This window comes from Salvelinus sp. IW2-2015, linkage group LG4q.2, assembly GCF_002910315.2.
Source record: "Salvelinus sp. IW2-2015 linkage group LG4q.2, ASM291031v2, whole genome shotgun sequence".
Taxonomy (NCBI): Eukaryota; Metazoa; Chordata; class Actinopteri; order Salmoniformes; family Salmonidae; genus Salvelinus; species Salvelinus sp. IW2-2015.
Genome location: NC_036843.1, coordinates 15,148,203 through 15,176,185, shown reverse-complemented (window position 1 = coordinate 15,176,185; position 27,983 = coordinate 15,148,203). Strand labels below are relative to the sequence as shown.

Here is a 27,983-nt window from a genome sequence, read left to right as displayed (position 1 = left end):
CTTTTGTCTTCATAAAGGCACAGGCATGATTTCAGGAACAGTGGAAGATAATCTGAAGTACCTAGTCAACGGGTCCCTGAGCCACAGTTTCATCGATGCCAGCTTCAGTTTCTTTGAAACCTTGAGTGTTACAGACAAACTGAATGCTAAGGCCAACTACAAAATTGAAGCCTCAAGTCCTCTGGGCCTGCAGACCTCTCTGTACTACTCAGCAATGTCAGAATCCACTTCTGAAGAGGTCACAGGGGATGGTAGCTTGGATGGAACCATCAGAGTGGGCTCATGGAAAGCCGACTCCACCTACAGACATAACTATGCCATTCGCCCCCTCGATAGAGAAGGAAGAGGAGAGTCCAACCTGCGGGTGAACTCCCCACTTATCCAGGCTCAGAACATGATCAAGGGAGTGTATGCCAATAACGAGTTGTCCATTGTGTCCAAAACCAATGTGCAGGACGATGCTCTCAAGCATGTGGCAGAGCTCAAGTACAAGGATGGCCAACTATCTCTGAAGTGTGATGCTGTTTCCAATGCCCTGGGCAATATACTTAAGAACAAAGTTGAACTTGGAATCTCCAGTGAGGTAATCATTCTGAGAGTTGAGTCCCAGGCTGATGATGCAACAAACCAGGCTTACTCCCTTCTCACAGGTTCCCTGAATATGGACGGTCTTGAAGTCAACTCTGAAGGCTCCCTTACCGTTAAAGGTGGCCGTGGATTGCATAAGGCCACTGTGACAGTGAACAGAAATGGCCTGGTTACCAGTGGCACCAACAGCCTGCAGTGCAGTCCCTTGACGTTTGAGAACATCTACAATGGGGGCATAGATAGTAGTGGAGCCTCCCTGACCTCCACGACCAAAGGAATGGCTGAAGACAGTAGAGCCGAGCTAAGCTTCGTGGGCAGAATATCAAGTACTGAGGCTTCTCTAGGCAGTGCCTTCAGAGGCAACGCCTATGATTCAAACGCAAGAAGTACAACAAACCTGGTATTGAACAGGCGGGGTTTAATCTTCTCCAACAACATGAAGGGATCTCTGCAGAACATGAAGACAGAAAACACCCATAGTCTGACTCTCACATTATGGACCCTGGCCTTCCGCTCTAAGACAGACAACTTAATCTGTGAGGACGCCTCCTACAAGCATGATATAAAGGTTGACGTAAAGCCTTTTGTTACCTCCATTGACATGAAAAATTATCTCAAGCTCTTTGACGTCCATATGAACAATGAAGGCCAGGTAAAAATGGAGCCTACCAAGCTGGACCTGAGTGGAAGTTTAAGAGGAGCCTACGGAGACGAACATGAGCTCAGACACACTTATGAAATAAACTATGCTGACCTAGCTGGCACTCTGAAGTGTAGTACAACTGGGAAGATAATGGATGCACAGATGAGCCACAACTGTGAAATTGAGATTGCAGGACTGACCTCCAAGTCTAACTGTGAAGCAAGGATAAACTCAGAATCATTACGTTTTGTCAGCACTATTCGCACCTTGGCACTGCCATTTAGTGTCACTGTCAATGCCATAATCAACAGTGATGGTGAGGTGGACCTGTTTGGGAAGCACACTGGGCAGCTCTACAGCAAATTGCTTGTGAAAGCAGAGCCTCTTGCTCTTGCTTACTCACATGACTGCCGGGCCACAACCACACATATGCTGGAGAGTTGGGAATCTTCTGCTCACCTGGATAACAAGTTTGATGGTCTTCTAACACCCAGTGAACAGTCATTAACCTGGAAAACTAAATCCAAGTTTGACAACCACGCTTATAATCAAGACGTCAGCACTTACAACAATGCTCAGATGCTTGGAATTGAGTTTGAGGGAATAGTATCTACAAACCTTTTAAACGAGGCTGGAGAGGGTGGAGACAAAAGGTCAGAGAAGGAAAACCAAGAATTCAGTGTCTCCGGTTTCCTGAAGTATGACAAGAACAGTAACTCACATATCATCAAGCTTCCCTTCATTAAAAGCTTTCCTGCTGCTTTTGATCTTCTCAAGACTGCTGTTGTCAGTGCTCTGGAGGCCATGCAACAATATATCATCAGCTTAGACATTAACCAGCTAATTGGTGGGCTAAGAGTCCATTTGGACAATCTGCCGCAGCAAGTCAGTGACTTCATGACAGGGATTGATTTGGAGAACAAAGTGAATGATGTGAAAGAGAAACTGATTATTTTGACACAAGAGTATGCTGTGACACTGGAAGACTTGGAAGCCTCTGTGGAGAATCTTAAGGTGAACATTGAAAAAACCCTGATTGATATTGCAACCAAAATCAGTGACCTGATTGCAACAGTCAGGGGCAGCATTGAGAGCGGAGACTTGTCAGACGCCATTTCAAATGTCCTCTCACAAATTAGAAATATGCTGAAGGATGTTGATTACCATTTTAATATCAGAGAGACAATTGTCAGAGTCATTGATGCAATTGAGGATGTCATCAGACAGATTGATCTTCAGAAGCTAGGAGACAGCAGTGTTGCCTGGTTGGGGGACATTGATAGTAGATTTAGAATCAAAGAAAAACTTCAAGATAAAATTAGTGAATTGAAACAGGTTATCGAGACCTTTGATGTCACAATGTTTTTCCAGGATCTGAGGGATTACACCCTCTCAATCAACTTTGACTTTGCTAAATATGTGGAGCAGCTAACTGCTAAGATTCCCACTGAGCAGATGGCCAGGGTCCTTGAATCTATAAAGGATGTGATTGTCAACTGGATTGAAGAATATGAAATTGCAGACAAAATCAATGCTATGTATTCTTATATCAGAGATCTGCTTCTCAGGTATGAGTTTGACAAGAGATTTGAAGTATTCATGGATCAGACTGTAGTACTCATCAAGGAATTCCGAATCCAAGAAACTGTGCAATCACTGGTTGATGTTTTGAAATCTATAGATGTTGAAGTCATGTATGACAAAGTTATGCAACTACTGGATGGGTCTGTAAATCAGTTCAAATCAATTGACTTCAAGCAAAGTATTGATGAGCTAAAGGAATACATTTGCTCAGTCATCAAGATTATAAAGGAATTTGATTACAATGTGTTTGTTGATGATGCTAACCAGAAGATCAGTGAACTAACAAGTTATGTTAATAATCAGATTGAAGCCTATGGAATTGCACAAAAAATAGAGGCCTCCAGAGAATTTGTTAGAAAGATCCAGGGTTCTATCTTCAAATACTTGGAACAACTCAAAGAGACAAGAATTGCAGAAGTCGTGAAGATGATGAAAGATGTGATTGACACTACAGCCTTCAACGATATAAAGACAATTGTACAGCAAGCCCTTCAAGACATGAGAGATAGAGTTGATGGCATGAACATTAGAGAGGAGATACTCATCTATCTGCAAAGGGCAAGTGACTCCTATACCAACATGGTTGCCTACATTTCTGTTCAGTTCAACAAACTGATTGAGGAAATCCGCAGGGTGGTTGAGGACCAAGATATATTAAACCAGATCAGTCAGGCTGTGGATGGTGTTCTGGATGCACTGAAGACAGCAGAGGTTGAGATTCCCTCTTTTGTAGTGCCTCTCACTGACCTCGTCATTCCCGCCATCCAAATCAACCTGAACAGGCTGCAGGACATAAGCATTCCGGCTCAAATCTCAGTCCCTGAGTTCACCATCCTGAGTTCTTACACTGTCCCAGCCATGAACATAGATTTTGAGGAAATCAAAGAAAAAATAATTGCATTCATTGACCAAGTAAGAGAATATGAGGTTCCAATGCCTCCACCCGAGGTCATCTTTGGAGACTTGAGAGCACTTTACTTATCCGACCTCCCAGACTTGACCTTCCCAGAAATAACTATTTTAGAGATCAAGCTTCCAGCCATCAACCTCCCAAAGTTGAATCTGGAGAACTTTGAAATCACAATGCTTCCAATTCCGGAGTTCAAGTTCCCTCAGGTCCACAGTGAAGTTCAAATTCCTGCTTTTGGCAAGCTCTATGGCGAGTTTAGAGTGAACTCCCCCCATTACACTCTTGTGACAGTAGCCTCATTAGAGAACTCAACAACAATTAATTTGAATAGAGATGCACCAGAGACTTCCAAGTTCACAGCCACGCTTACTTCTCAGGCCAAATCAGCCTTTGAATTCCTTGACTACTCCTTGGATGCCACTGCTCGTCTAGAAGCTTCTCAGATGGAAACATTGGTGTTTACTGAGACTGTGAATGTCACCCACATGGTCTTCTCTATAGATCACGAGGGATCACTGACTTTCAGCGCACCCTCTGCAGAAGCAACAGCAAAGACCACTGCTAAGGCCACTACTGAGATGTACACAGCTGATCTGGTAAACAACATTGCACTGTCCCTAAAGAGTGGAATTTCTGCATCAATAGACACTACCTACAGCCACAACTTGAACATCCCAGCTGTTGAAACATCAAGCCAAGCCACCATGACCCAGACTGCAGCAGCCAGTTTTGAATCTGGTATTATTTCTGTGACTGTTGGAAATGAAGGAAGTGGAAAGTGGTCCATTCAAGACTACTCAGATGAAGGCACACACAAAACCAATCTAGAATTCAACATCAATGTTATCACTGCGAAATTAACCTTTGTTGGAGAAACTGAAAGCAAGGTCTTGAAAATGAAACAAACCATGAATGCTGAATCTGTCATTTTCAGCCACTTCACTGTTGATGCCAGGGCTGAGACAGAACTTCCTTTCGTCAAGAGCAGTATTGCGGTTTTAAATGGAGATGCCCATGTGGGAGACCTAAAGATTGCACTCACAGCCTCCCACAATGCAGAGCTTATGGGAAGAATGAGTGGAACCATATCTAACACTTTGGAATTTTTGGTCCATCCTTTTGAGATTGTCCTAGATTGCAAAAACGAAGGAAATTCAAAGGTTATCTTCCCATTGAAACTCACAGGAAAGTTTGATCTCCAAAATGAATTTGGTGTGATACTTAACTCTGAAATGCAGCACGCCTGCTGGGCTGGCTTAGCTCGATTCAATCAGTACAAGTACTATCATAATTTCACCATGGACAACAATCAGAAAGACATTGGAATCTATGCAGCAATGAACGGTGAAGCCAATGTTGACTTTTTGACCGTTCCCCTCACCATCCCTGAGATGACAGTGCCTTATCTTAGATTGAAAACACCTCACATTCAAGAACTTTCTCTTTGGGAGCATGCTGGCCTCAAGGAACTTCTAACCACCCCTAGGCAATCATTTGAAATGAACCTAAAGCTTCAGTATCAGAAGAACCCTGACATGCACACCATTGATTATGACCTACATCCCTTCTACAATGCAATTAGTAATTTAGACATTTTTAGGGCTCACTTTGAGTTAGGGAGAAACAAACTTGTAAACCTTCTGACAACCTCTTACAATGAAGCCAAGACACATTTTGACAAATATAAGATTGACACATCCAACCAACCTCCCAGGTTCGTCACAGTCCCTGGATACAAAATACCCATCCTGAATATTGAAGTCTCTAGCTTCAGAGCAGAGTTACCTGCATTTGGCTTTTTCATCCCTAAGGAGGTCAGTACACCAGGTTTTAAAGTTCCAACAATGGGTTTTTCTGTGCCATCTTATACCCTGGTGCTGCCATCTCTGGAGCTGCCAGTCTTACGTATTCCTGAGACATTGAGTGAGCTGACCCTTCCTTCATTCACACTACCTGCCATTCAGAACAACATCATGATCCCTGCCATGGGCAACATGACATGTGATTTCTCTTTCAAGTCCACTGTGATTACCCTGACTGCTAATGTAGGCCTCTATAACCAGTCTGACATTGTTGCCCGATTCGGAGCTTCCTCAACTTCTGTGTTTGATATTCTAAAAGGTAAACTTGACGGGTCTACCAGCCTGACAAGGTCAAGGGGTTTAAAACTTGCCACTGCTCTGTCCTGGGAGCACCAGAACATAGAAGGCAGCCACGACTGTACTGTTAGTCTCTCTAAAAGGAACATGGAAGCTTTTCTGGCAACTGTTGCAAGAGTCAACCTTCCCTTTGTGAGTCTGGAATTGAGTCAGGAACTTCTTGGAAATACCAAGACCAAACCAAATGTAGCCTCCAAGATTAAACTAAAATACATGCTTAATATGCCACTGATTGAGGCTGTAGGCAAGGGGAACATTGATCAAAACATGGCATTGGAGGGACTTACATCTTATGTCTCACTGGAGACCTCTACCAAAGGAAAAACTGACATAACAGTAAAAAGGATTGTTTACTATGGAGCTATAGACAAAGAGGCTAACATTTACCTAAATGCAAATGGCTTGCGATCCACAGTGAAAACTGACCTAGACTCCAACCTTGTTTACGATAAGGTTACCATATTGAATCTGAACATCAATAACAACCTAGCTCTTGAGGCATCTCTGAGGCGTGTGTATGCAACTTTGAATTGCACCTGCAACAATATGGTTAACATTGTTTGGGCAGGATTTGATACAAATGGGAAGCACTCTGTTAAAGCAAACTTAGACTTTGTTCCTCTAACAACGCTGACAGCTAAGGTAGACATTGATGCAACCCAGCCATTCGATTACATGGATCTTCCGGGTGACGCAGGAGTGGATCAGAAATATTATCTTTCCATCACTGCAGATAAGCAGACATTCAGCTGGAGTGGCAGAGAGCAACTTGCTTCTGTTATACATTCCTGTGACTTACTTCTGTCAAATGATGAGGCTGAAGTGAAGATAGATATTGCTGAATCTGTGGAAGGATCTCTTGCTTTCCTGAAGTCTGTCCGGCTCCCTGTCTACCAGAAGACTATTTGGGATGTGCTTAAGTTAGAGCAGGTCTCCAGAATGGATGAAATGCAATTCCTCAATCTGTCCACTACTGTAGTTTACACAAAGAACAAAGAGGGACTAATTTTCACTTTACCATCCAAATTATTTGAGAATGGGGTCACCTTCAATATCCCAGAATTGACACTAGCAGTGCCTAGCTGGGTGAAAGAGATCCCAAAGGCTGTAAGGACGATTGACATGCGATTCCAAAATATTGATCTCCCAGATCAGGTCTCAGTGCCACCTGTCATCGATGTTCCAGCTTTCGATGTACCCTTCACCACTCTCCATGTGCCAGCCTTCTCAATTGATTTGAAGAATTTGGAGATCCCTACGATGATAAGCACCACTGGCTTTGACATCATGCTGCCTGGTCTGCCCAAGGTGGAAATTCCCAGTTTTGATATTGATACAGAGTTTCTACAGAACAGAATGTCCTTCCTGTCAGTGAAGCTGCGACAGTATGAAATCACTATCTCATCATTTACCTTCCCCAAGTCCATTACCATTGGTGAGCACACCATTCATTTGGATGAGATTGCTAGTCAGATTTCCAACTTTGAAATGCCAACCATTACCATCCCAGAACAGAAGATTGAAATCCCTGAAATCTCCCTGAACTTGCCTGTAAGTGTGTTTATCCCAGCCTTCGGTGCCCTCTCCACCACTGTGAAGGTGTTATCCCCAATTTACAATGTGACATCAACTGCAAACCTGGAAAACAAGGAGTCCAACGTTGTCACTTCACTGAAGTCCATCTGTACCTCCACTATGATCTTCCTGGAGTATGACCTCGATGGTAAGATTTGAAAAATGTACTTTAGATTACTTTCTCCAAGTACTTTCAGGTTTACATTTATTTTTGTATATTTGTCCCTGCAGCCACCGCCACTCTTCGTTTTGAAAAAGGAGCAGTCCGCATGAATGGGAAATGCAACTTGGTTCACAGTGACATAAATGTCGACTGGCAGCATGTCTTCTCACAAAATCTCAGGTAAAATATGTTATGAAAGTAAGACTGATGCTTTCGAAAATACAACGCTACCAAATAATAAGATAACAACATATTTTTCTGATTTAAATGTAATCTCTTTTCTTAGGATGAAACGGCAAGCCTCTCCTGATGCTATGTAAGTACCACAAGATAATTAGATTTTTTATTTTACTAGGCAAGTGAGTTAAGAACAAATTCTTATTTACAATGATGGCCTACCGGGGAACAGCCTTGTTCAGGGCCAGAACGGGGAACCTGGGCAACCTTTCGGTTACTGGCCCAACACTCTAACCACTAGGCGACCTGCCGCCCCAGACATCCTGTATATTTCTACCTTTCAGCCCAGATTTTCAGCCCAGATTTTTCCCAACAGACAGATCATAATCGCATAAAAATCTAACCAAGTGTCCTTTATCTTTCAGTGTATCTCGTCATACTTTGAATGTGGATATCACCAGCCCAACCTTTGTTGATGTGAGCTTCCGCTATGCTTCCCGCAAGGATGGCATCACCAATTCCATGGCTTCCCCATCTATTGGTTTCCTCGGATTCCTTTTTACTTGGAGGTCACCTTCACAGGTGTACGGAAAAGTGTTCAGTCGCTACCTGGTAAGACACATCTGAATTCTTGGAACTTTTTTTATATGCATACTACACACCTCTGCCTATAAATTGTCAAACTGAAAGCTTAGAGTATTCAAGATGTTATTTTCTATGGACACAATACATAGCTTTATTTGTTGTTGCCTTAATCAGTGTTTATACTGAAGGAATGAGACAAACAATTCTAATCCCCTCTTACTTGTTCCTTATCCATCCAGTCTACCCCTGATAAGGATACGGACATTGTGAGTGTCAAAGCCACTCTGAAGAGCTCTGAGAAGTTGAGTTTCCAGGTTGCCTGGAACATGGATACCATGCATTACACCATCGAAGGGCTCAAAGAGCGGATGCCTGCCATCACAGATGCGCTGCTCAAATTCATAAACAAGTATCACACAGCTCACTTTGGCTTCAGTGTAAACCGTGCCTCCATTAAGCTGAAGAACTCTGTCTCCAACATCATTGAGAGAGCCTATCATGAGGTCCCATTGGGTTTTGATACACTACAGAATTCTATGAGAGAGATGTTTAGGAATGCAGCTGACAGTATACCGTCTATCGACATCACTGAACTGCTTAACAGTGTTCTTACGTTCTTGCGTGAGACTAATTTTGCTCTGCCCGGAATAGAGGAGAGACTTTCTGGACAGGAGCTCTACGAGAGGGCCAGTCGCTTTGTGTCTGCAACCATTGACCGGGCTGCCCAAAGGTTCTCAAATCTCATGGAGACCATAACTGATATAATTGAAAGTTTCATTAAAGGCGTTCAGTTCACAATCCCTGGTAGCAATGTAGTTGTCAACGGAAACAAGATTGTTGCCAACCTGAGGTCTGCCATGAGTGCCATCCAGGATGAGATGACCAAGGTAGTGAGACACTTGGAGGATGTGAGTCTGGAGGAGCTGATCCAGGAAGTTCATGATCTCCTGCAGCTATGTTTCCAGAGGGCAGCAGAGTTCCTTGCCTCTCTGAAGACACAAGACCTGAAGGAAATTTTGCGTTCTCTTGAGCGTGACATGCACGTGACAAAATCTGAAGCTGGTGAGTACAAAGATACTGCCAAAATAAAGATCCAGGAAATCTATAACGAGGTGACAGTGGATCGTGTGAACAATGACCTCAAGGAGCTTGTCGATTTTTTTCAGTCTCACTTTTATGGGGGACTCAATGAATTTATTGACCTAATGGAGCAGGCATCGCAGAACACAGCTCCATACATAAGAGTAACATTGAAAAAGATGGACATTGATGTTCCCCTTCCCTTCTTTTGGAAGTCTTTCAGTGAGTGGCCAACACAGACCAGGCAGTGAGTAAGCGAGCAATGCTTATTACCACCACTTGAATAAGAACAGCTAACTAAATATACTTTGCTATATGAAAAGAAAACACTATACTAAGCACAGGAGGTTGGTGGCACCTTTATTGAGGGGAACGGGCTTGTGGTAATGGCTGGAGCGGAATCATTGGAATGGTATCAAATACACCAAACACATGGTTTCTGTAATTGATGCTATTCCATATGCTTCATTCCGGCCATTATTATGAGGCATTCTCCCCTCAGCAGCCTCCTGTGATACTAACATATACTTTATATTTGAGCTGTGACTTTGCTATGTGGAAAACCAAAAATTATTATACTAATACATACATATACATTATATTTGAGCTGTTATTATATATCACTGTGTTTCATTTTTAAAAGAGCTAGTTTTTTTTTAAATGCCTGAACAATCATATTTTTGATGACCATGTTAATTGAGACAATAAAGGGAATTTTTACAGGTATGGTCAACAACACATTTAATATGAGTTATTTCAAGTGTGATTCTTACATCCCAACAAATTAAGGAAGATGGTTCACACACATAAAGTACAGACTCCAGACTCTTCTTTTGTTTGAGCTCAAGTTAAAACCGTGTGGCCTTTAAATGGCAGGGTAGTCCAACTCATTGGAATACTTCTGGTTTTAGAATTCCAACTCTCTACTAAGAAAGCTAAAAACTTTTGTTTGCTACAGATGTTGGATCTTTATTTGATCACTCTTCGGTTGCTGAAAAACTTCCTGCACTGTAGGAAATGCAGATGAGCTCCGTGATTTACATAAATTAACTGAAAACCCGCACTAATACACGGCTATATTAACAGTATTGCACTTTTCATGTAGTCTAATTTTGGCCAGCTTATATCCTAACCACCGATCAAGCAACATTATGGACTAAACGTTCAACTCCTGTTGCTGCGGGATTATTTCACTGAGACAATACAGGTCAAATTAAGATCCTACATCTGTAGGTCCAGTTATTCACCCTTCACCCTGCCTCTTCTCTCCTTTTTGCCCTCCCTTCTTTCTCACTCCCAATATCCCATACAGCCTCTTGCTCTCTTTCATAATGTGTGCCACATTCCCCCTGCTTATTTCCCCTGGTTACCTGGTTGGACACTTAATGCTCCCCACTGCTATTTCATATACTCTATCAAAGAGGGGCCCATAACAAATGTTGCTAAGCTTGGTGGCTGTCATCTGTTTGGAATTCAGGGCTGTGATGGTTGCAAGAGAAAACTGTTTTTCCCACAGTAGTCTATCAAAAAGTGTTGTGTTTGAGCTTTGCTCAAAAATATATAAAATATCAAAATGTAGAAATGTATTATATCTCATAAATAACTAACATAAGAATAAAAAAGATTAAAGATCATTGTTGGAACGTGGAGTCAGAAAGGACGTTGGCTTCATGTATTACTTCATTATGAGCAATCTCCTTCAGATTAAAGTGACTAAGTCACATGTCCAGCTTGGACAAGTATCTGTATGAGTTTCATGTTCATTTCAGAAAATGTAAAAAATGAAAAGTTCAGTGTGGCTTTATTTTTAGGAGCAATCATACGTCATATTTCTTTAAATATTCATAGCAGTCAACAAATGAGGATGTGTTTTGGTGTTGGACGGTAGTAAATTAGTTTTTTTGTCATTTATTTCTATGAAAACATAGAAGTTGGACAGTCAAATATGGAGTTATACAGTTGTACACACCATTTTTTCCCTTTTCAATCCCACCCGCTGCTCTCTCCCCCTGACCCCAAAAATGAAAGAAAAAAACATTACACCCTCATCCTTACCATCCAATACCTAATTTATTTTTACATTGTCATACAAACACGATCACACACGATTACGTCTCTGGCAAATCAAATCAAATTGTATTAGTCACATGCGCCAAATACAACAGGTGTAGACCTTACAGTGAAATGCTTACTTACGAGCACCTAACCAACAGTGCAGTTTCAAAAAATACAGATAAGAATAAGAGATTACAAGTAATTAAAGAGCAGCCGTAAAAAATAACAATATATACAGGGGGGTGCCGGTACAGAGTCAATGTGCGGAGGCACCGGTTAGTTGAGGTAGTATGTACAGGTAGGTATCAGACAATCATGGAACTGAATCATACTGTATGTCCGCAGGTTACCTGGGCACCTACTGGCCTGCCAAGATGGTGCCACTGTAGGCTGCAGGTAGCCAAACTTAACTGACAAGGTAGTCTCTATAACACAAGCCATTGCTCAGATGTTAAAGTGACTTCAGAGGTCATTAATAAGATTTCCTATTGTTGAATACCCCTGAATTGGATTACTGCCAGCCATGAGTAATCTCATCTCTGTGAAGGAGTAACAAGGCTACGAAAGAAAACAAAATGTCTGATTTACGAGGTGCGTAAAAGGCAATAAAACATCCACTGTGAAACCCCCACCCCTTTCCCATAATATTCCTCCTGCACATTGCCAGCTGTGTGTTGAACTGGACAGTGATAAAACTCATATGACTTATTGTAAATTCTTGCAATGTTTCATCTCTGACCTTCAAGATCAGATGCAGCCTTGCTCCTGAGAGACTTTGTCATTAGCACCTTGCATCAGGATTGTATTAGTCAAAAGGTCAGTTTTCTTTCCATTAGGGCCTTGATGAAGACACACTGGCTACATAAAAAAGACACCAACGCCAGCCAGTAGCTTTCCTCTCACACCTGTTGACACCCTTCGCTCTTTGAAATTAAAAGGTTTTCCTTAAGTCAATCTGAGTTGACCTAACATAAACTTCACATAAAGGCAAATAAAAACAATATTCTGCCACTCTGAAATATTATGTCCAGATACTCATGATAATTGTGTGCAAAAGTAAAGTACCGCCTACCTTACTAAGAAGGATGCCCCCAAGAACAAATCTGCAAATGGAAGAGAGGCCCCACTGGGCACACCACGTCATTTCAACATGGACATTTGGGTATTATTTGGAGACGTTGATCAATGACATTTCAACCTTTATTCACCCACTCAAAAAGACAGCCAGAAGGTTGTTGAATTCCCAATGTGTTACTACTATTCTTTCAACCATCTAAAAGCACAAGCAAATTCCAATAAAAAAATGTCGGATTTTGGTTTAGTTGTCATCAACATGTGCTATCACTGCATTTTCAACCATTTAAAAGCACAACAAAGCCCTGGATCAGATCAAGCGTTAACAAGAAATAGCTGCTGCTTTGGCAGTGTCGGAGGTAGAGCTGTCAAATCAAAGTGGTTTCTCGTGTGATCATAGTTACAAAGCCACACCCGTCCCACTCATGTTAGAAGTTCAGAATGAGAAAGTGTAGGCTATATAGAAATAAGGACACTTACATTTCGAAATCATCAAAATAGAGGAATTCTATCAGCCTAATTGAGGTGTAGATTACATCTCATGTGCTCGTGTTCGAACTTGTAAACAAAGCTGATTTCTCTTAATGTCACACTTTATGTATAATGCCGGGAGCCGCTTGTGGATTTGACAGCTCTAACGTAGGTCCACCTCAGACACTGCCAGAACAACCACTATTCAGGTGTCGGCTAGTGCGGATCTGATACAATCTAGCCCAAGGTTCAAATGGGAATACAATGTCAGATATTTTGTATTTTACAACAATTTAATGTCACTGTACTTTGTCTAATAGCACAACCAAAATGGCCTGGATTGCAATTGAAATTACATTAAAAGTACATAGTGCAAGGGATTCTGCTCATATTATTAAAGCAGTTGTGAAGATCTCCACAGACCTGTGACCTTTGCATGCTATCTTGAGCATGTATACTTTCTATTATTACATAAGCAGATATTTACAGTTGAAGTCGGAAGTTTACATACACCTTAGCCAAATACATTTAATCTCAGTTTTTCACAATTCCTGACATTTAATCGTAGTAGAAATTCCCTGTCTTAGGTCAGTTAGGATCACCACTTTATTTTAAGAATGTGAAATGTCAGAATAATAATAGAGAGAATGATTTAGTTCAGCTTTTATTTATTTCATCGCATTCCCAGTGGGTCAGAAGTTTACATACACTCAATTAGTATTTGGTAGCACTGCCTTTAATTGTTTAACTTGGGTCAAACGTTTCGGTTAGCCTTCCACAAGCTTCCCACAATAAGTTGGGTGAGTTTTGGCCCATTCCTCCTGACAGAGCTGGTGTAACTGAGTCAGGTCTGTAGGCCTCCTTGCTCGCACACGCTTTTTCAGTTCAGCCCAAAACTGTTCTATAGGATTGAGGTCAGGGCTTTGTGATGGTCACTCCAGTACCTTGACTTTGTTGTCCTTAAGCCATTTTGCCACAACTTTGGAAGTATGCTTGGGGTTATTGTCCATTTGGAAGACCCATTTGCGACCAAGCTTTAACTTTATGACTGATGTCTTGAAATGTTGCTTCAATGTATCCACATATTTTCCTTCCTCATGAATGCCATCGATTTTGTGAAGTGCACCAGTCCCTCCTGCAGAAAATCACCCCCACAACATGATGCTGCCACCCCTGTGCTTCACGTTTGGGATGGTGTTCTTCGGCTTGCAAGTCTCCCCCTTTTTCCTCCAAACATAACAATGGTCATTATGGCCAAACAGTTCTATTTTTGTTTCATCAGACCAGAGGACATCCAAAAAGTAGGATCTTTGTCCCCATGCGCAGTTGCAAACCGTAGTCTGGCTTTTTTATGGCGGTTTTGGAGCAGTGGCTTCTTCCTTGCTGAGCGGCCTTTCAGGTTATGTCAAAATAGGACTTGTTTTACTGTGGATAAAGATACTTTTGTACCCGTTTCCTCCAGCATCTTCACAAGGTCCTTTTGCTGTTGTTCTGGGATTGATTTGCACTTTTGGCACCAAAGTAGGTTCTTCTCTAGGAGACAGAACGCGTCTCCTTCTTGAGCGGTATGACAGCTGCGTGGTCCCATGGTGTTTATACTTGCGTACTATTGTTTGTACAGATGAACATGGTACCTTCAGGCATTTGGAAAATGCTCCCAAGGATGAACCAGACTTGTAGAGGTCTACAATTTCAGGCCTTGGCTGATTTCTTTTGATTTTCCCATGATGTCAAGAATAGAGGTACTGTGTTTGAAGTTAGGCCTTGAAATACATCCACAGGTACACCTCCAATTGACTGAAATGATACAGTGAAGTGAAATAATCTGTCTGTAAACAATTGTTGGAAAATGACTTGTGTCATGCACAAAGTAGATGTCCTAACTGACTTGCCAAAACCATAGGTTGTTTACAAGACATTTGTGGAGTGGTTGAAAAATGAGTTTTAATGATTCCAACCTAAGTGTATGTAAACTTCCGACTTCAACTGTATAGTTACAGCAACCTCAAAATGTGGCCATGGATGTGTTACTCATTTTAAGGTTGAGTAAATGACGAGTTTAATTCAAAAACGCTATATATCCATTTTCAGAAGTATTGGTAAATTTGCTTTTATTGTTTAAAGAAATTATGAAAGTGATTGGTGTGTTTTATCATTATCTAATCATGGCATGGGGTTGTTCAATCACAGACATGCATTTGTTTCAAATTATCACTTGATTGTTTCATTTGAGTGAGGAATGCTATATCCTCCTCAGTCTCATAGAAGTATAAGTAAGTAGTACTGCTAGGTTTTGCACAGTCAAATATGACAAATAACAACATTAACATTAATAAAGACCTGTACAAATTATACATTTGTGAGTGACATTGGTATTTAAAAAAAATATGCATTTGACATTTTAGTCATTTAGCACATGCTCTTATCCAGAGCAACTTACAGTAAGTTTATTCAAACCTCTAAAGGATCTGAACCTTTTTTTAAATTTTCACCTAAAATGACATACCCAAATCTAACTGCCTCTAGTTCAGGACCTGAAGCAAAAATATGCATATTCTTGATACCATTTGAAAGGAAACCCTTTGAAGTTTGTGTAAATGTGAAATTAATGTAGGAGAATATAACACATTAGATCTGGTAAAAGATAATACAAAGAAAAAAACATGCATTCTTGTTTTTGTTTTTGTACAATCATCTTTTAAATGCAAGAGAAAGGCCATAAAGTATTATTCCATTATTCCAGGCGCAATTTAGATTTTTGGCCACTAGGTGGCAGCAGTGTTTGTGCAAAGTTTAGACTGATCCAATGTAACATTGCATATCTGTTCAAAATGTTGTATCAAGTTCACAATTGTGGACTCTCCTCAAACAATAGAATGGTATTCGTTCACTGTAATAGCTACTGTAAATTGGACAGTGCAGTTAGATTAACAAGATTGTAAGCTTTCTGCCCATATCAGATATGTCTATGTCCTGGGAAAAAAATGGTGTTACTTACAACCTCATGCTAATCACATTAGCCTATGTTATCTCAACCGTCCTGCGGGGGGGACACCGATCCCGTATTCAAATAGCTAGAAGAGAAAGAAAAAAAATCTAAAATCTATGGATTATAATATTGGTGGATAAGGCATTTTGGAAATAAACTCTTAAAATACTGTTACATTAGTTTGCAAGATTAAAGTTCGATTTGATTTTGTCCTATTCTTTTTGGTTGAGATGGAGATGTGAATCTGACATAAATTATTCATTTGTAGACAAACTGGAATTAAAACCAGACTGGAATTAAAACAAGGGCACTGCGTTCATCCACCTCTGGCCTGCTCGCCTCCCTACCTCTGAGGAAGTACAGTTCCCGCTCAGCCCAGTCAAAACTGTTCGCTGCTCTGGCACCCCAATGGTGGAACAAACTCCCTCACGACGCCAGGTCAGCGGAGTCAATCACCACCTTCCGGAGACACCTGAAACCCCACCTCTTTAAGGAATACCTAGGATAGGATAAAGTAATCCCTCTAACCCCCCCCCCCCTTAAAAGAGTTAGATGCACTATTGTAAAGTGGTTGTTCCACTGGATATCATAAGGTGAATGCACCAATTTGTAAGTCGCTCTGGATAAGAGCGTCTGCTAAATGACTTAAATGTAAATGTAATGTAAATGTAAGTCAGCAGCACAGATGGAACTATCCAAGCAGAAGATACATCTCCTTCAAATGTGATATTTGGTTGCGTTGACAACATTAATAATTGATATGTTGGATTCACGTCTCCATTTCAACCAAAAATCGAAGTTAAAGAATAGGACTAAATCAAATCAAACTTTAAAAGCATTTTGAATAAAGTTTAATTAAATTTTGTGCTATTCTTTATCTTAGATTTTTGGTTGAGATGGAGTCATGAATCCAGCATATTAATTATTAACTTGAAGATTAGATATGTAATCTACCAATGCTTGAAAACCTATGCCGATATGTAGGATATTGTCAATTCTTTTGTTGAACCTTGGGTTGAATTGAAGCAATAGCTGTTAATGACTTCACAAATGCTACATATGCCTAGTATCATTGACGATATATGACGTATTGTCACGTATACTCCCTCCCCTCCTTGATTATCTTCCCTATATCTGTCACTCCCCTTGGTTCTTTCCTCAGGTGTTATTGATTCTGTTTCATGTCGGTGCGTTGTTTGTGTTTCGTGTTTATTATTTTATTTATTTAAACACTCACTCCCTGTACTTGCTTCCCGACTCTCAATGCACTCATTACACGTATAAAGTATGATTACATTTCATTTGCTCTGTTAAGCCTACTCTTTAAATGACTTCAATAAGCAACAGTGAATATATTTAGTTATTAAGAGATCTCTCAATAATAATTCTCACGATAGCACATTGGTAGTAGTCAGTGACAAATATCAAAGCCAAGCAGGGATGGCCTTAGTTACAACCCTGGATGGGAGACCAAAAAGATAACTGTAGATAGTTCAACTCTCCAGGAGGTTCTGCCCATCATTGATTTTTTTCTGATACTGGATATACCGTTGAAAAATCTGATGTTGTTTCAAAGCTACAAATTCAACAACATTTATCTACGTTTAAAATTGGTTACCATGATGACATAATCCTGTGTTTGAAATATTAGCCTCTAAACAACATTTTCCGTTGATGACTTTTTGCATATCCAACATATTTTCCACATAGATTCTACGTCACAATACGTTGACAAATTACGTTGAAACAACGTTTATTCAACCAGTTTGTGCTCAGTGGGGCACCTCTGGCAGCAGGAGAGGGACATCCACCACCTGGGAGGAGGAGGGATTTTATTGCTACACACAAGTTGCTGATGTCCTCTCTCCTTTAGCCCTGGAGCTTAAACAGCTCCCAGCTTGTGGTTCCTAAATAAGGAGGTCAGGTCTGAGAACTTTTCAGCCATCCCATCACATCACAACACACATCATACCACATAACATCACACCACACCACATCACACCACACCACATCAGACTACATCGCATCACGTCACATTCCGCTGGAAACAGCAGCAGCAACATCATCACCCCTTTTGCCTCCCACAGGCTGCATGTAGCCCCGCACTCCTCCTCCTCACCCCCTGCACCCTCCCATCCTGCTCTCCCTCCCTGCAGGTTTGGGAGCACATCCAAATCTATTACGCACAGGGCCTAGCTACTCTCTGAATGAACTCTTCACAGCTGGACCCAAATGACTTGCAGGTGTCTCTGTAGGCTGCACATCACTGGCTCTCTACTCACAGTCAACAGGGGGCATCACCTTTGCTACATTAGGGATCACAGCTGGTGCAGCGTAACACTCGGCAGGAAATGTCTGACAGCAGCCCGCCAGCTTGAATCTGGGAAGTGCCCATAGAGAGAGAGGGGAGAGAGTGCGATAGAGAGAGAGAGCAAGGGTTGGAAGTGGGGGGATTGGTGTTGCGTGAATGCGAAGGCCGAACAGGAAATGCTGACCAACTTTTAAATGTGCTGCTGCCCCATCTGACAAGGTGCAGGTGCAACAGCGAGTAACACACTGTGATAGTGAGCAATTTTGCTGGACTATGGATGTGATGCATGGTAGTTGTAAGCATGCTATGGTTCTTATATGTTTCTCAATCATTGCCCAGCTGCTGTTTTATGGACCTGGTCAGGCATATATCAGCCCCTACATAGTTAAAGCTCTGAAATGTGCCTAAGTGATTTAGGTGTAGCATGTTGGCCAGATCCAACGGGTTGAGGAGAGTTTTATCTCCTCTCCCCAGAGAGAGGCTCTCTCAGTCCTGCGTGTTAACTTGTTTCCTGAAATCAAAGCACACACAGGAGCACTCACTGGAACACACACACAGACACACACACAAGGCACAGACACACACACAAGGCATACACACACACACAAGGCATGATAATTAACCAGCATAAAATATGCTAGAAGAATGTTTGTTTATACTCCAGCTCAGAAGGTGGCAGTAACGCACCTAAACATTGTTTTGTGCACTGGCATTAATCCTCAATGAGAAAGAAGAAGACAAAGAACGAGGCTGTGTTCCAGACGCCTACATTGCAGTCACGTTGCTTAGATTATCAAAATTCTAAATCGTACGGATGGGATTCCTGCCATATTAAACACTTCTTACATGTTTACAGAGATCTAAAACAGATGTAAATAGTCTTAGATCCATTCACATGCGATAGTAGTTTTTTAATGATCTGATTATTATGGGTGCCAGGTAGCCTAGCAGGTAAAGCTTTGGGCAAGAAACTGAAAAGGTCGCTAGTTCGAACCCCTGAGCAGACAAGGTGAGAAATCAGTCGATGTGCCCTTGAGCAAGGCACTTAATCCTAATTGCTCCAGGGGCGCTGGACAATAGAGCTCGACAGCTTGTAGGCTAGTCCTAAAAAACAGAAATGGTTCATTGGCCATTCCTATGGGGGAATGAATGTGGAAAGAAGGGGGTTAGCAGGCTAATGAGATCTTATAAGTTTTGTTCTATGAGATAATATCATTCAGTTAACATGAATTATGAAGCCTGTATGTGCTTGTTTTGATTAAATAAATACTTCAAAATTCACAAAAGGTTACGTTATCTGGTGAAGATGATCTGGAACGCCACCAAGACTATCAGACTGGACCAGCTGGAAGCCGGGTGAGCACAAACCACTCGTGCCCCTTCGTACTAGGGCATGACCGTCATCAGCGTAGCAAAACATTTCATTTCGACAAAGCATTTGGTAGGTAATCGTTGCAGTGAAAATCTTAGGAGTAATAGCTAGCTAATTAGGTAGCTAGCTGGCTATCCGATTTCCAACAACATTAGCAATATAATTAGCTAAGCAGCTCACAGTCAGGCATGTTCTATGCAATGATATAGCTAGCTGCCCAGGCTGTGACTAAAAATGTACATGTTGTCAACCAACCCAGAAACGATTCCCTAATCCCGAATGGTCAGCTAATTTATTACACTGACTGGGTCGGTGTCAAAGGGAATGAAACGTTAAACTGATAACCAGTAGGTGAACAGTTCAGTGGCCTGTGTTCCAACATGCAATCACACAGAATTTGAATCTCAGTCAAATTTGACAATTTTCTAAAGGAGAACCTCTAGGTACAATAGATGGATGGCAAATATTAGGCTAGTTCTCTAAATAAATGAATAGGCTATTTCATATGGAGCATGTCTGATTATCTCCATAATAATGGTGGTTATTAATATCTTTGCTACAGCCATGTTCATATCCAAATGAATGAAATAACTAACATTTCATGCCTCACTCTTTTGCTAGCCTTTGACATGGGATCCTCAGCAATGGAGGATAGAGATGAGGCCTTCACAGAGCACCTACACAGCTGTGGGGCTGTCACAGAGGTCCTCAAATTCGTCACCTGTAACCTACACTCTGGTAATCCCCCTAAAGTGCTTTTTCTCATCATTTCAGATGAGTCTCTTTAAAGCATTTTCTTAATTCATGGAAAATACATTATGTTATTCCTGGTTAGATTATTGTGAGATGCCTGTAGTTTTCATCCAAAAACTGTATTGGTATACAGGTAACGAGTGGAGGACAGAGGAGCCTCTTAAAGAAGAAGTTACAGGTCTGTGAGAGCCAGAAATCTTGCTTGTTTGTAGGTGACCAAATACTTATTTTCCACCATAATTTGCTAATAAATTCATAAAAAATCCTACAATGTGATTTTCTGGATTTTTTTTCTCATTTTGTCTGTCATAGTTGAAGTGTACCTATGATGAAAATTACAGGCCTCTCTCATCTTTTTAAGTGGGAGAACTTGCACAATTGGTGGCTGACTAAATACTTTTTTGCCCCACTGTATACACCAAAACAATATATACTGCAATAAGTTCACAACTACCAGTGCTATTACAGCTTATTGAGAAAGCTGATAGCAGCTGGCATGAAGGAGAGTTTAGACCTATTTGTTTTGAGGGAAGCAATATAAAATCATCAAACAAGGGATGCTGGGAGTCCCTCAGAATGGATGGCTCCTTACGTATGACTAGTGTCTGATACAGGTGAGAAAGGTCAGTAAAGCTCATGATCCTGCTACTTTGTTTCACAGTGTTACCCATCCCGTTCTTACTCTTTAAGTTTAATATTTCTAAAACAGCAGATCGTATTGAATGGTAAAATGGATTCAATGAACGATCGGTGAAAGATGGTCATCGGCGTCTTATCCACCCTGAAACGGCAGTTTCCTCAGAAAGAACAAATGCTGATCTCTCTCAAAACTCAATTTGCTGTCAAGGAAATTTCCAAGATATTTGTATCGATCAACGGCCTCTCACCATCTATCAGTTTGTATTGGTGGCAGTGAGCTCCTCCGGAAATCAATAGCCATATCCTTGGTTTTCTTGACATTAATTTCTAAGTAGGAGTGGTCACACCATCCAACACTCTCCTCCATCACTGGGCCATGGCTCACCTCAACTTCCTGTCACACTCATGATAACCTTAGTCATCTGCATACTTAATGGTATGTCTTGTCGTGATTACTCTGACAATCATTAGTGTACAGTACAAACAGAGGGGAAAGGACGCACCCTTGTGGTGAACCAGTGGAGGAGGATAGTGTATCATGTAGGGAACCATTGAATCTCACCCTTTGAGTTATTTTGGTAAAAAAATCTGTCAACCAGCTGACTGTTAAAGTCAAGAACAAAATTGGACAATAGGTTCTCTGCTAAGATGTGGTTGTATACAATTAAAAGTGGAAGAGAAGGCAACAAATAGTAGTGGGTTTTACTGTACTTCTCTCAAGATGTTTAAGGACATAGTTAAGAAGAGTGACAGTAGCATCTTCCATCCCTCTCCCAATCCCTTAAGCAAACTGCAATGGGTTCAATCAACTCTGAACCTTGGCCATAATCTCACCCTTAACAATATGTTCAAAGGCTTTTTAAACTGCAGTTTTTAAAAGTGGTGTTGTTAATACAACACGTTTCATTGTATTCCTGACAAAGCAGTTTGCTTTAATTGACCCTTAGTGTCTCATCATCATATCATGTGATGTTGATATTAAACGTCCTATCCTGTGACTATGTTCTCACCACGTCTGGACCAAATAGCACACAAACATATTTTGGGTCTTGTGTGCCTCGATACTACTCTGCCTATGTCACCCCACTTCTTTGTGTTTAAATATGGGAACTTTGAGAAAGATGAGCCATAGAGTCAGGGGGAGAATCTCAGTCATGCTAGTGACCTTTGAAAGGTCGCAGTGACTGGAGCTCGTTCATTGCCCTCTAAATATCACTGAGTATATGGCTCAATGGACCCATTATGGCTGACAGAGACACTGTGAAGGCCCAGTTATTGTAGACCAGCTGCCCTTTTCTCCATGATCAGAGCGATCTTTGTGTCCAATCTTATGTACAACCGGTGTTTCATACTCTAAAGCACTCACAGGTGCATCTGTATTCTCTGTAGGTGTGTGTTTTGATTTATGAATGGAAACCATGACGACTTGAATAGAGGTTGACCTCCTCCAATTAAACTTATGTGTTTTGACTGTTTTGATAGAGCACAGATGCCACAGCCAATCATTCTAAAATCTCAAAGCGTGTAGCCTACTACAATCATAGACATTCACTATTCCTTGGTGGAAAAATGGGTTAGTGAAAAGTTTGATGTTTTAATACCAGCACCTGATATGTTTTGTAATGTATAGGCCTATGCTCTTCTGTCTTCCTTGTGATGGTGTTCTGTGTGATGGTGTTGTGTGTGCGCCTGTGACATCTTAATTTCCTCGTGAGGATCAATAATGTTCAATTCAACGGATGAAAAAGTAACCAGGAGCAACTCGCTTTAGCCTAGGGTAAATGGATAGGATAGTCTACTTGATACATAGGCCACCCTCTATCGATACATCCCTCCACCCTCCCTCCAGGCCACCCTCTATTCTCAACAGATGGAGGAGAGGCAAAAAGGTCAGCAAGACCAAGGGAGGGAATAGCAATCAAATGTTACCTCCAGGTTACATTCCACCAAATATTTCAGCAATGCATGAAAAAATCATAACCAATAACTTGGGCTGACATTCCAGTCTTAGCCCTCAATCCACCAGCCGCAATGCTATTAGCAGTACCAGGCATGTCACTATTAGGTAAACATCTGAATTGAGCCCCTGTAATACCGCTGTGATTAAAGCTGTGATTAAAATACATACTTTAAGGTGTGATGACTGCAGTCCGTAAAATGTACCACTGCTCATTGATAATTTCAATCACTTGATTTTTGCAGAATAGGCCTAAAAGGCAAATGTGTTTTGGGAAGTCTCTGTAACTGGAAGTGCAGTGGAAGCTCAAAGTGGGCTGCAGGTGCGGGACTACGTCAGTGCTGCGGTACTTCAGGCACGCAGCCGAGAGGTCAAAGATGCTAGGGAGGGAGGTCTCCACAGTGTTCAGCTCAGCAGACCCACATTCATAGACACTAGAAATACACCCTTTCTAGTGAAGGAAGAAGGGAGGAAAGACAACAAGTAGGGAAGACGGGGAGGGTTGTTTGACTTTCTTGAATGAATCAAGCCTGGAGGGATTCAGGAGTTGTCCTCTTCCAAAAATGAGACATTTGGTCATGAGACATCTGTATTTAAATAATTAACAGATATCCAATGTGCTATTGTGCTTATTTTAGCTAAAAGATGAGTCAGTCTCTTATTAAGGCACTTATGTCACTACATTAATAGTGCATCATCATGTGTCACTCTCTTATTGCCAGTGCATGCTCTATGCCTCCAGAAGCAGTTGCGCAACTGCTGTTGTCAATACTAAAGTGATGTATGATCTGAACTGTGGCTAAAATGGAATTCCCTTAGTGACAGACACACCAGAACAATAATAATGTATTTTTTATTGAGTTATAATATCTTAGCCATTCTTAAATTAAAATATAATTTGTTGCTATTTCCAACTGTAGCATACACTGAGTATACCAAACATTAGGAACACCTTCCTAATACTGTGGTGTTGAAAGTGTTTCACAGGGATGCTGGCTCATGTTGACTCCAATGCTTCCCACAGTTGTTTCAAGTTGGCTGGATGTCCTTTGGGTGGTGGACCATTCTTGATACACACGGGAAACTGTTGAGTGTGAAAAACCCAGCAGCATTGCAGTTCTTGACACAAACCTACCATACCCTGTTCAAAGGCACTTTCATTTTTTGTCATGCCCATTCACCCTCTGAATGGCACACATACACAATCCATGTCACAATTGTCTCAAGGCTTAATCTTCCTTATTTTACCTGTCTCCTCCCCTTCATTTACACTGATTGAAGTGTATTTAATAAGTTACATCATTAAGGGATCATAGCTTGCACCATAGCTTACCAATTCTGGTAATTGTGTGTGTGTGTGTTTTTTTTTCATTATTTGTTACTTATTTTGTACATAATGTTTCTGCCACTGTCTCTTATGACCGAAAAGAGTTTCTGGACATCAGAAGAGCTATTACTCACCTCATACTGGACAAAGATTTTTTCTTTAACGAGTCGGACACAAAGGATTTTCTTCAGACACCGGACAAGGCCTAAATCCCCGTCATTCACATGAAGATGAGACAGAGATATAGGGGACGTAGGTCGGGGTGCCTTGTAAGAATCCGACGGCGAGTGGTTAACCCGCCTCTACCAACGTGCAATCATTGGATAATAAACTGGATGAGCTCCCATCAACGGGACATTAAAATCGAATATCTTATGTTTCCCCGAGTCGTGGCTGAACAACGACATGGATAACATACAGCTGGCTGGGTTTTCCATGCATCGGCAAGAGAGAACAGCTGCTCTGGTAAGACTAGGGATGGCAGTCTGTGTCTATTTGACAATAACAGCTGGTGCACGAAATCTAATATTAAGGATGTCTCAATTTTGCTCGCCTGAGGTAGAGTATCTCATGATAAGCTGAAGACCACACTATTTACCAATAGAGTTATCATCTATATTTTCCATAGCTGTCAATTTACGAACACAAACTGATGCTGGCACTAAAACCTAACTCAACAAGCTGTATAAGGCCATAAGCAAACAAGAAAATGCTCAGAGACGGCGCTACTAGTGGCCGGAGACTTTAATGCAGGGAAACTTAAATCCGTTTTACCTCATTTATACCAACATGTTACATGTGCAACCAGAGGGGAAAAAACTCGAGACCACCTTTACTCCATACATAGAGACCCGTACAAAGCTCTCCCTCGCCCTCCATTTGGCAAATCTGACCATAACTCTATCCACCTGATTCCTGCTTACAAGCAAAAACTAAGGCAGGAAGCACCAGTGACTCGCTCAATATGAAAGTGGTCAGATGACGCAGATGCTAAGCTACATGACTGCTTTGCTAGCACACACTGTATTATGTTCTGGGATTCTTCCGATGGCATTGAGGAGTACACCACATCAGTCACTGGCTTCATCAATAAGTGCATTGATGACGTCATCCCCACAGTACATACCCAAACCAGAAGCCATGGATTACAGGCAACATCCTCACTTAGCTAAAGGGTAGAGCTGCTGCTTTTAAGGAGTGGGACTCTAACCCGGACACTTATAAGAAATCCCGTTATGCCCTCTGACGAACCATCAAACAGGCAAAGCATCAATGCAGGACTAAGATTGAATCCTACTACACCGGCTTCCGATGCTCATCGGATGTGGCGGGGCTTGCAAACTATTACGGACTACAAAGGGAAGCACAGCCGCGAGCTGCCCAATGACATGAGCCTACCAGGTGAGCTAAAGGACTTCTATGCGCGCTTAGAGGCAAGCAACACTGAAGCATGCATGAAAGCACCAGCTGTTCCGGACGACTGTGTGATCATGCTCTCCGCAGCCGATGTGAGTAAGACCTTTAAACAGGTCAACATTTACCAGGCCGCAGGGCCAGACGGATTACCAGGACGTGTACTCTGAGCATGCGCTGTCCAACTGGCAAGTGTCTTCACTGACAGTTTCAACCTCTCCCTGACCAAGTCTATAATACCAACAAGTTTCAAGCAGGCCATCATAGTCCCTGTGCCCAAGAACACCAAGGCAACCTGCCTAAATCAATACCGACCCGTAGCAGTCACATCTGTAGCCATGAAGTGCTTTGAAAGGCTGGTCATGGCTCACATCAACACCATATCCCAGAAATCATAGACCCTCTCCAATTTGCATACCGCCCCAACGGATACACATTGCTCTCCACACTGCCCTTTCCCACCTGTACAAAAGCAACACCTACATGAGAATGCTATTCATTGACTACAGCACCTCGTTCAACACCATAGTGCCCTCAAAGCTCATCACTAAGCTAAGGACCCTGGGACTGAACACCTCACTCTGTAACTGGATCTTGGACTTCCTGACGAGCTGCGTCAGGTGGTAAGGGTAGGTAACAACACATCTGCCACGCTGATCCTCAACACGGGGGCCCCTCAGGGGTGCGTACTCAGTCCCATCCTGTACTCCCTGTTCACCCATGACTGCATGGCCAAGCACAACTCCACCATTGTTAAGTTTGCCGACTACACAACAGTGGTAGGCCTGATCACCAACAATCACCGATGAGACCGCCTATAGGAGGAGGAGGTCAGAGACCTGGCTGTATGGTGCCAGGACAACAACCTCTCACGCAACGTAATCAGAAAAGGAGATGATTTTGGACTACACGAAAAGGAGGACCGAGCACGCCCCCATTCTCATCGACGGGGCTGTAGTGGAGCACGTTGAACCTGTGCCTCTGCACATTGACTCTGTACCGGTACCCCCTGTATATAGGCTCGTAACTGTTATTTTATTGTTGCTCTTTAATAATTTTTTCAACTTCAGTTTATTTTTCTTAACTGCATTGTTGGTAAGGAAGCATTTGTTGGTAAGGAAGCATTTCACCTTTTTGTATTCGGCTTATGTGACAAATAAAATTTAATTTGATTCTTCCTGTTGAATGAAGAATGAGGCAAAGCTCGGTTTTGGTTTCTTGAAAAGTTTGTTTGAAAGTGTATTGGAAAGTTCTTGGTAGCTTGCTAGCTTCTTAGTTTGGACCCCGCAATGCAGTTGGCATCATTTGCTGGGACTGCTTGTCTCTTTCCAGTGATCCTGCCGACCAAGGACAGGTCTGAGGAGCTAGCCTAGCTGCTAGCTAGCTGCATATCAAGCTAGCGGGGTTTTCTTGAACACAGCCTGCAACGCGGTAAGCCATTGTGGCTGGGTACGCGGATTGTCACCGGTTTGTGCCTGTCTAGATCCCTGCTGTTTGTTGTTTTCAATCTTCCCTGTGACTTGCCCTGTCTGGAACTGCAAGGAGTAACATCGTAACCTACGTTGCTAGCTACCGTGACAAAGACCAAAGCCGGCGGAAGTACCATTGAGGACAGTGGTCTCTCTCTATCACACGTGAAGTATCTTTTAAACAAACAAAAGAGACAACAAGAAAATAGCTTCAAGTGTTTTGTACAAATACTTGTGGATTCTACTAATAAAAGAATGGACGACCTGACCAGATAGGTACAGGATCTGAAGAACAGTTTCCAGTTCTCCCAGGGTCAGCTTGATGAGTTGAAACAGGAGAATGGCAAGATGACAGCAATCTGTAAGTCATTGAGAGAGGTCATCAGTTCTGTGTGTGAATCCATGATAACAATGACAGATAAATCATATGTCTCGGGGGACAATCAAGGAGGAACAACATGGTTGTGGACGGAATTACAGAATCTCCACACGAGACCTCGACGGAGTCTGAGAACAAAGTGAGGGATATGATCTCTGAGAAATTGAAGATGTACCACAGGAAGATTGAGGTGGAGCGCACCCACAGGACTGGAAAACCCACCACTGGCCCAGGTGATAGGCCCAGGCCGATAGTGGTCAAGTTCCTGAAGTTCAAGGACAAGGTAGCTGTTCTGTAAAGAGCCAAGGCC

At 41.9% G+C, this 27,983-nt stretch overlaps 2 protein-coding genes across 3 annotated transcripts in view; both read left to right on the top strand.

Moving 5' to 3' along the window:
• Window positions 1-11,098, top strand: part of apoba (apolipoprotein Ba) — a 38,161-nt gene extending 27,063 nt beyond the window's left edge. Inside the window, exons 25-29 of the mRNA XM_070443406.1 lie at window positions 18-7,607; window positions 7,691-7,802; window positions 7,909-7,938; window positions 8,225-8,411; window positions 8,624-11,098. Of these exons, the coding sequence (XP_070299507.1) occupies window positions 18-7,607; window positions 7,691-7,802; window positions 7,909-7,938; window positions 8,225-8,411; window positions 8,624-9,715 (9,011 nt within the window). The 3' untranslated portion in view covers window positions 9,716-11,098. The remainder of the gene's footprint in view (window positions 1-17; window positions 7,608-7,690; window positions 7,803-7,908; window positions 7,939-8,224; window positions 8,412-8,623) is intronic.
• An 8,010-nt stretch (window positions 11,099-19,108) lies between these two features.
• Window positions 19,109-27,983, top strand: part of LOC139027672 (lipid droplet-associated hydrolase-like) — a 67,152-nt gene continuing 58,277 nt past the window's right edge. Inside the window, exons 1-3 of one of the 2 annotated variants that reach the window (XM_070443404.1) lie at window positions 19,109-19,373; window positions 19,652-19,720; window positions 20,358-20,474. The gene's annotated coding sequence lies outside the window, so the exon portion shown is untranslated. The other variant, XM_070443405.1, reaches the window with a different exon arrangement.